The sequence below is a fragment of the Nannospalax galili genome, unplaced genomic scaffold (genome assembly GCF_000622305.1).
Source record: "Nannospalax galili isolate Female #2095 unplaced genomic scaffold, S.galili_v1.0 scaffold1274, whole genome shotgun sequence".
In the NCBI taxonomy this organism is placed as follows: Eukaryota; Metazoa; Chordata; class Mammalia; order Rodentia; family Spalacidae; genus Nannospalax; species Nannospalax galili.
This window is the reverse complement of record NW_008334662.1, coordinates 51,747-65,049: the sequence shown is the minus strand read 5'-3', so window position 1 is coordinate 65,049 and position 13,303 is coordinate 51,747. Positions and strand designations below refer to the sequence as shown.

At 43.6% G+C, this 13,303-nt stretch overlaps 1 protein-coding gene across 8 annotated transcripts in view; it reads left to right on the top strand.

Moving 5' to 3' along the window:
• Med24 (mediator complex subunit 24) overlaps window positions 1-13,303 on the top strand; it is a 41,430-nt gene that overhangs the window by 11,327 nt on the left and 16,800 nt on the right. For 2 of the 8 annotated variants that reach the window (XR_003848904.1, XM_008829420.3), the window contains exons 1-3: window positions 1,349-1,408; window positions 1,789-1,998; window positions 2,087-2,169. Coding sequence is in view for 6 of the 8 variants with exons in the window: in XM_008829420.3 (XP_008827642.1) it covers window positions 1,869-1,998; window positions 2,087-2,169 (213 nt within the window). In the remaining 2 variants the exon portion in view is untranslated. Of the gene's footprint in view, window positions 1-1,347; window positions 1,409-1,594; window positions 1,999-2,086; window positions 2,170-6,915; window positions 6,997-10,514; window positions 10,651-13,303 lie in introns of those variants that run through there. The other 6 variants (XM_008829421.3, XM_029561784.1, XM_029561786.1 and 3 more) reach the window with 6 other exon arrangements.

The following is a 13,303-nucleotide window of genomic DNA, read 5'->3' as shown; positions in this document are numbered from 1 at the left end:
ATAAAATATATTTAAAATCTTTATTTTTTTAACTTTATTTTTATTTTATGTGTATGAGTGTTATTCCTGCATGTAGGTAAGTGCACACCTGTGGTACAATGCCCGCGAGGACAGAAGAGGCTGTAGGATTCCCTGGAACTGGAGTTATAGACCGTTGTTAGCTGCCATGTGGGTGCTGGGATACCAACTCGGGTCTTCTGTAAGAGCAGTCAGTGCTCTCAACCACTGAGCCATCTCTCCAGCCTGACCCTAAAATCTTTCATGGATTAGATAAAAGCTCCCAAATACTTTTGACATTTTTGGCCTTTGGAACAGAGTATGTTGCTAAGAGGCCCAAGGACATTGTGAGTTTTAGCCCAGAAACTGGCTACATTTCTTTGGGGTCTTTTTACCCTAACTGCCTAGCCAATTCCTACCTCCTAGTCTTATCATAGTATCCTCTAAAGAGGTTACCCAAATTGCCAATAGGGAATCGGGATGCAGACCGCTCTAGCTTCTTCCATCCTGAACAGGGATGCAGGGTGAGGCAGTTGAAGTACCCCTTCAGTGGGTCTATCCAAAGTCACCAGTCAAGGACTTTCTTTTCCCCCTAGAGATAAGAGTTATGCAATTTGGGAGTCTTTTAGATAGATCCACTGAAGGGGTACTCCAATTGCCTCACCCTGGGTCCCTGTTCAGCATGGAAGAAGTCAGAGTGGTCTGCATCCCGATTCCCTATCTGCAAGTTGGGTAACCTCTTCAGAGGATGGTGTGATAAGAATTGAAGTTTCTTAGACTTAACAACTTTGCTTTGATGACCTTAACCTCAGTTTCCTTCTTACTCCCCCCTGTATACAAGCCGTATGCAGGGTCAGGGGATTCTGGGAGAACTGTCAGATTTGGGGGTGAAATGGCGATGTGTGTACAACCAGCCACACTTCAGTGTCATTTTTGGAATACAAGTATGGAAATGAAATGAGAGCTCTAGTGCCAACAGGGGTTTTGGAAGGCAAAAACCAAAAACCAAAGGCCAGTTAGACTGTATTGCTGAACGTCACACTCTTGTGCCTAGTAACTACAGGGTAATCAGAGTGTCAGAATGATTGATGGTGGGGAAGACAACGTCACTAGAAAACGGACTGGTTGTTCCCCGAGACCCTGAGTCTCGGAGATGTCACTGTACCTCAGCCCCCTTGTTATCTCCCTTAAAGGGGAGAACCCAAGAGAACCAATAATCTCTTGATTTGCTTGGTGGCTCAGACAAACCTGCCCCAATCTAAGGAACTACAATTCACAGAAGGCACTGGGGTGGGAGTTCGCTCTTGCTACATTTCTATTGGTTCATGTCTGCTACCGCCCGCCAATAGAAAATGAGTTCCTTGATAGGTGTCAAGATGGCGTTGCATAAGCTGTGGAGCTCGATTGTCCGGTAGGCTGAAATTTGGGGAGATGGTGGATGAAAAGGAAGGAGGGAATTACAGTTTCAGGGCTGAGGAAGAGAGCGGGAATGAGGGGAACAAATCTGGATTTGGAGTGGAAGTGGTGAGGGACGCAGCCAGAGCGAAGGGCGTAATAGGCAACAGGAGCTGGCTTAACCCCTTCCTTTCCTCTTTAGGGCTTTGTGTTATTAGCCCCTTTGACAGACTCTTACTGGCCCGGTTCAAGGAAGAATGGTTCAGGAGGGGAGAGCGTGACAGGATCTCGGCATTGCTTCCTTTACTTTTATTCTGTTTAGTTTTATTCTGCCTTGCTTAAATATTCCCAAATCTGCATTCTATTCAGCTCTGTCTTCCCTCTTATTTTCCTCAGAACCTCATCTCTCCCTTAGCTCCATTTTCCCCCCACCTCAAAGCCGGAGGCCGCCGGCCTCCCCTTTTTAGAGTGAAATCATGAAGGTGGTGAACCTGAAGCAAGCCATTTTGCAAGCCTGGAAAGAGAGATGGACTGACTACCAATGGGCAATCAACATGAAGAAATTCTTTCCTAAAGGAGCCACCTGGGACATTCTCAACTTAGCAGGTCTCTAGTAAAATGGGAAGGAAGGATGGGAGGATTAAACCCAGAAAAGCTGTCACCACTCAGGCTTACTTTGATATTCCCCTTGCAGAAGCACTACTGGAGCAGGCCATGATTGGACCTTCCCCCAATCCTCTCATCCTGTCCTACCTGAAGTATGCTATTAGTTCCCAGGTAAACTACTCCCCACCCCCAACCCCAGGTTTGGAGGTAAAACACCTGGAGTGCAGTCGTCAGCTTCCACTTTCTAGGTGAATTTCTTTGAACAGATAAGTTTACAGAGTTTCAGTTTTTTCTCTTCTTTCCTCTTCTTTTTATTTTTCTTTTCTTTTTTCAGACAGGGTCTCATTATTTAGTCCTGACTGGCCTAGTTGAATTCACTGTAGACCAGGCTGGCCTCCAACTCAACAGAGATCTGCCTGCCTCTGCCTCCCCAGTGCTGGGATTAAAGGCATGCCTGTAAAAATGACAGTTCATTTGTTGTGCTGAATATTACATTCATTTACTCTATCCTTATGTATTTACAATTTATTTATTCTCAAGCTCAAACACAATTTTATTAGAGCTTAAAAGGAAAACAGCAGGGCAGGCAAGCTGGAAATCTCAGCAGCTGGCCAGAAGAGAGAAAGCTATTCTCTTTGAGTCAGGCTGGCATGTTCAGCTCTGGAGGTTCAGCAGGCAGCCATGTGGCAGACAAGGTGATGGTGGGATAGGCTTCAGAGAATGGGTAAAGAAGCCCAGAGTATCAGGAAAAACAGGTCTGGGCTTTGGCCAGTATCTAAAAGAAAGATATAGAAAAGAAAAGAAAAGTTATGCTTTTTTGCGTTAGGTTAGGACTCAGATGAGCTTGCAGATGACTCTGTAGCAATTGCCTACATTAAAAGGTTTTTTAAAAAAATTTTTTATTATGGTATGTGGGCATGTATGCTCTGTTAAGTCTACAAGTGCCTCTATACCCAGCATATATATATAATATTTTGATATTTTTATTTTATGTGTATGAGTCTTTTGCCTACATGTATGTAAGTGCACCCATGCATGCAGTGCCCACAGAGGCCAGAAGAGGATGTCCAGTCCCCTGGAACTGTAATTACAGACAGTGACTAGCTGCCATGTGGGTATCTTTGATATAGGGTCTCTCTGTAATCCTGGCTGGCCTAGAACTCAGTGTATAGTGGATCTCACAGAGATCCACCTGCCTCTGTTTCCAAAGGCCAGGGATTAAAGGCGTGTGCCACCATGCCTGACCATATTTATTTTTATGTGTATGCATGTATTGCCTGCATGTAGGTCAGTGCACCCGTGTTGTGCAATGCCCTAGGAGGACAGAAGAGGCTGTCGGATCCCCTGGGGACTGGAGTTACAGACAGTTGTTAGCTGCCATGTACCCACATGGCTGGGATTCGAACCTGGGTCTTCTGCAAGAACATTCAGTGTTCTTAACCACTGAGCCATTTCCCCAGCCCCGGGAAATACTTTTCTTAAACAATTCAAGTACTGGGGAGATGTCTCAGTGAGTAAAGAAAGCCCTTGCTGTGTAAGCATGAGGATGGAGTTTGGATCCCAATACTCATGTAACTGCTGGGTGAGATGGGATCCCTAAAGCAAGCTGACCAGCTAGTCTAGCCACAGAGGTGAGCTCTGGGTTCAAGTGAGAGATAAGGTGGAGGGTGATGACAGAAGGCACTGATGTCAACCTTTAACCTCCACATAAACACACTCACAGGTACATGTATGCACCTGCATGTACACATAACATGCACATGCACACACACACATACACACACACACACACACAAAGAATTCAGTGCTGGAGATATAGTTCAATGGTAGAGCCCTTTCCTAGAATGCAAAACTCTGGGTTTGATCACTAGCACAACAAAATAAAGATAAATTCATATACTATATACTATATAACTCATGCATATAAACTATACAGTCCACTGGATTTTAGTGTGTTCTTACTGAATTTTAAGTGTCTTTTTGTTTTTTGTTTTTTTTAGATAAGGTCTCCCTGTAACCCCAGCTGGCCTAGAACTTATGTAGACCAGGCTGGCCTTGATCTTACAGAGATCTGCTGCCTCTGCCTCTTGAGTTCTGGGATTGAAAGTGTGTGCCACCACACCTGGCCCATTGTTTTTGTTTTTTGAGATAGGGTCTGACATAGCCCAGGCTGGCTTTTAACCTGCTGTGTAGCAAAGCCTGCTTCAGCCTCCCAATCGCAGAGATTACATGCATGTACCAACATACCTGGCTAATTTCTGTCAGTGCTTGATTTTACTTTGTAAATCACTTAGGTTTATTATGGTATGAGGAAGGGATTCAAATTTCTTTATTTTTTTCAAGTAAATGGACAATTGGCTCCACTACCAATAAAGGCAGGTCATTCTTTGTCCTTAAGAATAAGAAATAAGTTGATGTCTCTTATAGACAAGGGCCTGTTTCTTGAGATTGTAGTATATTTTATTGATATTTATATTTTATTTTTAGTGTTTGCACAAGTACTTTACTGTTTTGTTGTTTGGGGTTTTTTTTTTTTTTTTTTTGGCTGTGCTAGGGATCAAACCCAGGGTCTTGTGCAGGCTAGGAAAGTGTTTCATCACTGAGCTATAACTCCAGCCCTACCTATTGTTTTGATTATTATAGTCTGTTTTGTTTTCTTTTGTTTAAAGACAGGGTTTCAAGTAGCTAAGATTGTCCGGAACTGGCTATACAGATTAGGCTGGTCTTGAATGCCTGATCTCCTACCTCCACCTCCCAAGTGCTGGATTTGTGGACATGCACCACCATATGTAGCCTGTAGTCTATTTTTGTTGTTGTTGTTTTTGGTTTTGGTCTTTTTGAGACAGGGTCTCTCTGTAGCTCCAGCTGGTCTGGAACTCACTATGTAGACCAGGCTGGCCTCCATTTCACAGAACTCCACCTGCCCCTGCTTCCTCAGTGCTGGGACTAAAGGTGTGCGCCACTATTATAATCTATTTCGATACTTGTGCAAACTTCCTTAGACTGGCCAGCTTTTCTTCTCTCCATTTTTTAAAATTTTTTATTTTTGAGACAGGGTCTCATATAGCCCAGGCTGGCCTTGAACTTGCTAAATAGTCAAAGATGATCCTGAATTTCTGATCCACCTCCTAGGTGCTGGGATTTCTAGCATGAGACACCATACCCTGTGTTACGTGGTGCTGGGGATTGAAGGCAGGTTTTTGTGTATATTAGGAAAGCACTCTACCAACCAAGCTACATGCCGAGTGCAAGTTGTCTAATTTTTCAAAAAATTCATGGCTTGTAGCTGGAGAGATTGCTCAGTGGTTAAGAACACTGGCTACTCAAGCTGGGTGTGGTGGCGCACGCCTGTAGTCCCAGCACTTGGGAGGCAGAGGCAGGCGGATCTCTGTGAGTTCAAGGCCAGCCTGGTCTACATAGTTCCAGGACAGCTGGGGCTATAGGGAGACCCTGTCTCAAAAAGACAACAAAACAAAACAAAACAAAAAAAACCCACTGTAACTTGGGGGGCAAAGGGAGGTGAATCTTGTAAATTGGAGGCCAGCCTTGTCTGCACAGTGAGTTTCTGTCCAGCCAGGGCTGTATAGTGAGACCCAGTCTCCAGCCCTTCCCCCCATATTTTAATTGATACTTACTGGATTTTTTAGATTAATTTAGGGAATTTGTGCACTAATATTAGAAGAACCACTCTCTCTGGTTGCAGCTTGAAGAATGAGTTGAAGGGAGTTGAGAGGAAAAAGCAGGGAGACCATTTCCTCTGACTTAAAAAAAAATATTCCTGTGTTGGGCGTGGTGGCGCACCCCTTTAATCCCAGCACTTGGGAGGCAGAGGCAGGCAGATCTCTGTGAGTTTGAGGCCAGCCTGGTCTACATAGCAAGTTCCAGGACAGCTGGGGCTACAAGGAGACCATGTCTCAAAAAAGACCAAAAAAAGAAAAAAAAAATTCCTGTAAAGGACTAGATAGTATTCCAGCTTTGCAGGCCACATTGGTCTCTGATGCCACCACCCTGGTACTACAGAAACTACTATAGAAACAACAAGGCAGATTTGATTTGTAAGGATAGTTTTCTAACTCATGACCTAGGCTCATAGAGTAACTTAGGTGAGAGGTGGTACTAGCATAAATTTAGGGAGCAGCAGCAGACAAAAGGTGAATTCAAGAAGAGTTTAGGAGGCGGAATTGAGAGGCTTTGCTGATTAATGGATGAGGGGAGTGAGGAAGGGAAGACAGAGGTGATGCCGGGATTTTTGGCTTGGACACTAGCCAACAGCATCATGAGACAGCAGAAGCAGCGTTGCTGGTTTGGGATGTGAGTGAGGATGGCGTATATGACTCCAGCCTTGTCAAATTCAAGGTGCTCATGTGGACTGTCAGAAGGGACTAGTTGCAAGCTGTTGGTTTAGAAATTGTGTTGGTCAGTTTTTGTTGCTGTGACAAATACTTGAAATAAACAGGGAAAGAAGAATTTATTTTAACTCATACTTTCAGAGATTTCAGCCCACAGTTGGCTGGCTTTGTCATTTTTAGTTAGTGATGAAGCAGAATGTCATGATGGCTAGGAAGCAAAGAAAAGAAGAGGCAGGGACCAGGGACAAGATATAGCCCCCCCAAACATGCCCCTACTCCTCCAGGTAGGCCCACTTCTGCAAGTTCTCATCACCTTCCAATAGTGACATCAGTTTATGAGTCCATTAATTCAGTCACCTCAATGATTATACCCACCACTGGGAACCAAGATGGGGGTATTTCATTTCCAAATAACAGAAGTTGAGGATGTGGGGGTGGATGACATTGTTCAGAGAATCTGGGCAAGAGAAGTGGTCCAAGCCAAATTCCTGAGCACCCAATCACATTTAAAGAACTTGAGTAAGAAAGGAATTCCTCATAGGAATCTGAGGAGACGAGAGGATTAAGGAAAAAAATCAAGAGTGCTAACAAAGCCCAGGAAGGAAAGGTTGAACATCAAGGATGGTGTCACATGCTACCAGGAAGCTAGGTGAGACCGGAAGTGAGAGCCAGGGAGTTTAACATCGACTTTATTGATGGCCTTAAGAATCATGGAGGGTCAGAACAGAAATGATTATGATGGGTTGAAGAGCGAATGGGAGGGGAAGATGTGGGAGGAGAGGGGTTGAAGGAGAGGGGTTGGGTGTGGGTAGCTCTGTGTTTGTGAAGAGAGCAGAGAAGGTAAGGTTAGACGGAGATGCAGGGTCTTCCGGAAGCTCTCCTCAAAACAAGAATCTTGAGATGGGTAAACACTGATGGGAAAGGCAAGAAGGAGAAAGGCTGAAGAAAGATAAATATACACGAAAGACTCTGGCCTCAAGTGCTGTGCAAAGTCAGTAATGTATTCTTCCTTCTGAGTTAAAGAGACTCTTTGGTCCAGTGTTGTGTCTGGAGAGGGCACTTAGGAGTAGCTGGGGTGTTGAAAAAGAAGAAGAGCAGAGAGGATTAGAGAGCAGCTGCAAGGTCAGGCTGGGCTAGCCACGTGTGCAGCCCGCCACACCACCAGCCTCCAGCCTCCTCGAGGTCTTGTGGTGGTTCCAAGCGTCTGTGTTGGTAGAATTATTAAGACTGCAGCCGGTGAAGTCCTGCTGGGAGAGAGGTCACCATGTGGTGTTTTCAGGTGTCTTGAGCAGTCAGTCCTTAATTGATATATTTAGCAAACGTTTACTGAGCTTGCAGAATTTGAAGTCTGAAGGCCATAAATTCATTTTGACCAAAAGCCTCATTCAGAACATTTATAGGTGGGGGGCGGGGGGTCTGGTATGTGTGTGTGTGTGTGTGTGTGTGTGTGTGTGTGTGTGTGTGTGTGTGTGTGTGTGTTTTAGTTGGAACATCCAGCTAGCTCCCCCTGCAGGTTGACATCCAACAAGTTCAGTTGTTTGCCAAGCTCTTGCTATGGGAACACCAGTTACAAATAAACAAACACTAGCCTGGAACGTTATGGTCATTCTGCCCAGGCAGTCTCCCAACTTTCTGATCACTGTCAGACGCTAGCTTTGGCTTCACAGCACGTCCTACTGCTGAAGTTTCTAAATGATAATTGTACTTAAGCTCCTGTTGCTTCCATGAGTTCTAGTTAAAAATGTCCATACCAGTCTATTCAGGTGATAGAGAAATTATGTTTTATCAGTACACTGCTAATTATTAATATTATTATTATTATTTTATTTGCAGTGCTGAGGATTGAACCCAGGGCCCTGTGCATGCTAGGCTAGCACTCTACCACTGAGCTATATCTCAGCCCTTCTGTAACTACTTTTTTTAATTTTAAAAAATATTTATTATTATGTTTATTTTATGTGTGTGATGTGTGGCCTGTGTGTAGGTAAGTGCGTCCATGTTGTGCAGTTGCCCACAGAGGACAGAAGAGGCCAATTTTGACAGTTATTTCTTTTGAAAGATATTTTATTTATTATTTTTATTTTATGTGTATGAGTGTATTTACTGCATGTGTGTAAGTGCACCTGTGTTGTGCAGTACCTGTGGAGGTCAGAGGAAGGCTTTGAATTCCCCTGGAACTGGAGTTATGGATGATTGTTAGCCATCATACGGTTATTGGGAACTGAACCCAGGTCCTCTACAAAAGCAACTAGTGCTTTTAACCACTGTGCCATCTCTCCAGCCCCTCTGTGACTATTAAAAATATGACAATTTGAGCCGGGCATGGTGGTGCATGCCTTTAATCTTAGCACTTGGGAGGCAGAGGCAGGCGGATCTCTGTGAGTTCAAGGCCAGCCTGGTCTACATAGTGAGTTCCAGGACAGCTGGGGTTACAGGGAGACCTTGTCTCAAAAAGACCCCCCGAAAAAATATGACAACTTGGAGTCAGGTGTGGTGGCACCCAGCATTTGGGAGGCAGAGGCAAGCAGATCTCTGCTAGACATGCACACAAAATAAAATGAATAAAATGCAATTTTGAAAGCCAGCGATGGTTTTATTGTCTATCTGGTATTCAGCAGGTTGCATTCGAGTTTTCGTATGCCATCCGTTCTTGGCAGTTGTGGGTTGTCCGTACATAGCATCTTTGTAAATACTATGTTCTACATAGTATCACCAGTTCATCAGCCTGTTCCTCATTTTTTCATTGAACTAAGAGAAATGTGGTTTTTTTGTTTTTTTTGGTGTTTTTGAGACAGGGTCTCCCTGTAGCCCCAGCTGTCCTGGAACTCACTATGTAGACTGGGCTGGCCTTGAACTCACAGAGATCTGCCTGCCTCTGCCTTCCAAGTGCTGAGAAATGTTTTTTAAGGCAAAAATTTTCAGGTTGTATCTTACTAATAGGATTCAGCTGTTTAAAGTAATGAAAACTTCCACAGGACAAGGCCCAGGGCTAGGTGCTTGAGAAACAGATATAAATTCAATTTTATCTCTGTCCTTAGGCATTTACTAAAGGTAGAATTTCTAAAATGATATTTTAGAAATACGAGTTAACTGACATTTCATGGTCGAATAAGTTTGAAGACCATTGCTTATTGTATCTCTATCCTACAGATTCTTTATTTGTTGTTTAAATTAAAAAAAAAATTTTTTTCTTTGAGATAGGGTCTCCCTATAGCCCCAGCTGACCTGGAACTTGCTAAGTAGACCAGGCTAGCCTCGATCTCACAAAGATCTGTCTACCTTGCAAGTACTGGGATTAAAGGTATGGGCCACCAAGTCTAGTTTCTTTTTTTTTTTCTTTTTTGGTCTTTTTGAGTACTGGGATTAAAGGAGTGTACCACCATGCCTGGCCCAGCCTAGAAGTTTTAGCTAAAAAAACATTTTTTTGATTTATTTATTTCTATTTTATGTGTATGAGTATTGTGCTTGCATGTGTGTAAGTGTACCCGTGTAGTACGATGCCTGCAGAAGCCAGAAGAGGGGGTGGGATTCCTTAGACTAGACTTACAGACAGGTGTTAGCCACCATGTAGGTGCTGGGAATGGAACCCAGGTCCTCTGGAAGAGCAACCAGTGCTCCTAACTGCTGAGCCATCTCTCCAGCCCCAGAAGTTTTAATTTTTGTAACAATTTATTTCTTTGTGTTGGACATGCCAGAACAGTATGGAAATCAGAGAACAACTTCTGGGAGTCAGTTGTTTCCTTCTATCACGTGGGTCTTGGGGATTGAACTCAATCATCACGTTTAGCAGCAAGTACCTTTACCCACTGAGCAATTTCTCTGGCCCAGGATTCTCATTGTATACAAACATATTATGGTTTTGAGAAATCTTGGAATAAGGATATATTTATGTATGTTTAATTCAAGTTTTTAAAATTTATACCACATAGCTGGGCATGGTGGCGCACGCCTTTAATCCCAGCACTCAGGAGGTAGAGGCAGGCGGATCTCTGTGAGTTCAAGGCCAGCCCAGTCTACATAGTGAGTTCCAGGACAGCTGGGGCTACAGGGAGACCCTGTCTTAAAAAGACCAAAAAAAAAAAAATTTACATCACAAAAAAGCCCTGTGTGTGCCTGTGTGCATGAGCCAAAGATTCCCTACTCCCCCTGTTTTTTTTTTTTTTTCAGTTCTGAGGATGGAACCCAGGACCTTGAGCAAGCTAAATACATACTCTTTCCACTGAACTTTATCTCCAACCCCTGTAATATTTCTTAGCATACTGAGCAACCTTGGATCAACATGTCTAATACAGTTTTCCACAATGTAAGAAATGTCTTTTTGCATTTAATAACACATTGGCCACCAGCACTTGAATTAAGGATAGTATGGTTAAAGAATTTATTTATTTTGTAGTGCTGGAGATGAAACCCAAGCCATTGCACAAGTTAGTCAAGTATTCTACCATTGAGCTACATACCCAGCACCAGGAACCAAAGTTTTCATTTCATTATTTATTTTGTTTTTGTTCTCTTTTTTGTTGTTGTTGTTTTAATATTTTATTAGTTTTGTTTTATGTGTATGAGTGTATTGCCTGCATGTATGTGAGTGCACCTGTGTTGTGCAATGCCTTGGAGGTCAGAAGAGGGTTTCAGATTCCCCTGGAACTGGAGTTAAGGATGGTTCGTAGCTGTCATGTGGATGCTGGGAATTGAACCCGGGTCCTCTGCAAGAGCAGTCAGTGCTCTTAACCCCTGAGCCATCTCTCTAGCCCCTGTTTTTTGTTTTTAACAAATAATTTATTATTTTTTATGTGTATGAGTATTTTGCTTGCATGTACGTAAGTACACTACGTACATGCAGTGCCCATGGAGGTCACAAGAGGGTGTCGGATTCCCTGAAACTGGAGTTAGGGATGGTTGTTAGCGGCCATGTAAGTGCTAGGAACTGAACCCAGGTCCTCTGCAAGAGCAGCCATTGCTCTTAACTGGTGAACCATCTCTCTAACCCCCTGTTTTTTGTTTTCTGAGACAAGAGTGTCACTATGTAGCCCTGACTGACCTGGTGCTTTCTACTTAGCCCAGACTGGCTTCAAATTCATAGCAGTCCCACCCAAGTGCTGGCTTTCCAAGTGTGTGTCATTTTACTTATCTTTAAATGTACACAACTGCATGTGGCTGGTGGCTTCCCTGGCAGTGCAGCTTTGGCAGTCTCTCTGGAAAATGCTGAGCTAAGGGTTTGTTTTAATTTATTCATTCTACAAGCATCAAAATTGTGGCACTCACTGAATAAAAGCATCCTTGTCTTCTAGGAGCTCCTGATAGAGTGGAGTCAGTAGATTCTACCTGTCCAGTGTTACTACTTCATGCCCAAATAAGATCACTCCCTACCTTCCTATTTTTGTTGAGTCTGGGTTTTGCTGTGTTGTTCAGGCTGGTTCAACTTACAGACTTATAGATTCTTTAGCCTTAGTCCTCCCAGGTATCTGGGACCATGGGGGCTACCACTATGTCCTGCAAGATCACTGTTTTTGTTATTTTTCTGGTGCTGAGAATTGAATGTTGGGTCTTGTTCATCTAAGCAAGTGCTCTAATGTACTAATGCACTTTAGTGCTGAGCTGTACCTCCAGTCACCATCAGTCTTTCTTTCTTTCTTTCTTTTTTTCTTTCTTTCTTTCTTTCTTTCTCTCTCTCCCTCCCTCCATCCCTCCTTCCTCCTTCCTCCCTCCCTCCCTTTTCATTGCTTCCTTCTTTAATTCGTTCCTCCTTCTCTTTCCAGTCACTTTCTTCTTTCTTTCTTTCTTTCTTTCTTTCTTTCTTTCTTTCTTTCTTTCTTTCTTTCTTTCTTTCTTTCATTTTTTGGTCTTTTTGAGACAGGGTCTCCCTGCAGCCCCAGCTGTCCTGGAACTCACTATGTAGACCAGGCTGGCCTTGAACTCACAGAGATCTGCCTGCCTCTACCTCCCAAGTGCTGGGATTAAAGGCGTGCGCCACCACACCCGGCTATTTATTTATTTTTTTATGTGTATGAGTGCCTGCATGTGTGTACGTATCATGCAATGCCTGTAGAGGTCAGAAGAGGAAGTCGGATTCCCTAGAATTGGAGTTTCGGATGATTGTTAGCTGCCATGTGGGTGCTGGGAATCGAACTCAGGTCCTCTGTAAGAGCAGTCAGTGCTCTTAACTATTGAGCCATCTCTCCAGCCCTGCTATCAGTCTTGTTGATAGAAGTTATAGGAATAGGACTAGCACATCAGCTCAGAAATAGCACACACAAACACTACCCCATGCTGGGGATTGAACTTAGGGTCTAGGACATATTAGGCAAGCCCTTTTCAGTGCTGTATCACCAGTCCAGCAATGAGACTCTTAGCACCCTTGCCTAGCATGCATAAGACCCTGAATTTGATCTCCAGTATCACACACATATACTTATGCACGCATGCGCGCACACATTATAAAGTACCATTGCCTCCACTTTCGCTGCTCTTACCTACTAGTGGTGAATTAAACCTTGTTTACTTTTGCATATGAACATGAAACACAGTACCTTTGACTTCTCGAAAATCTCTCAGCAGGCTTATACTGAAGCCATTTGCAGTACGTCTGATAGAAGTAGGAATTAGAACAGCACACAGCATTATTATATGTCTTTTTTATTTTTGGCCTTTTTGAGACAGGGTCTCTCTGTAGTCCCAGCTGCCCTGGGACCAGACTGGCCTTGAACTCACAGAGATCCGCCTGCCTCTGCCTCCTGAGTGCTGGGATTAAAGGCATGTGCCATCACGCCCAGCTATATGTCTTTTTTTTTTAAATATTATTTTTATTTTATGTGTATGAGTGTATTGCCTGCATGTATGTGAGTGCACCCATGTTGTGCAGTGCCACAGAGGTCAGAAGGAGGGCTTTGGATTCACTTGGAACCGGAGTTAAGAATGGTTGATGACCACCATGTGGATGCTGGGAATCGAACCCAGGT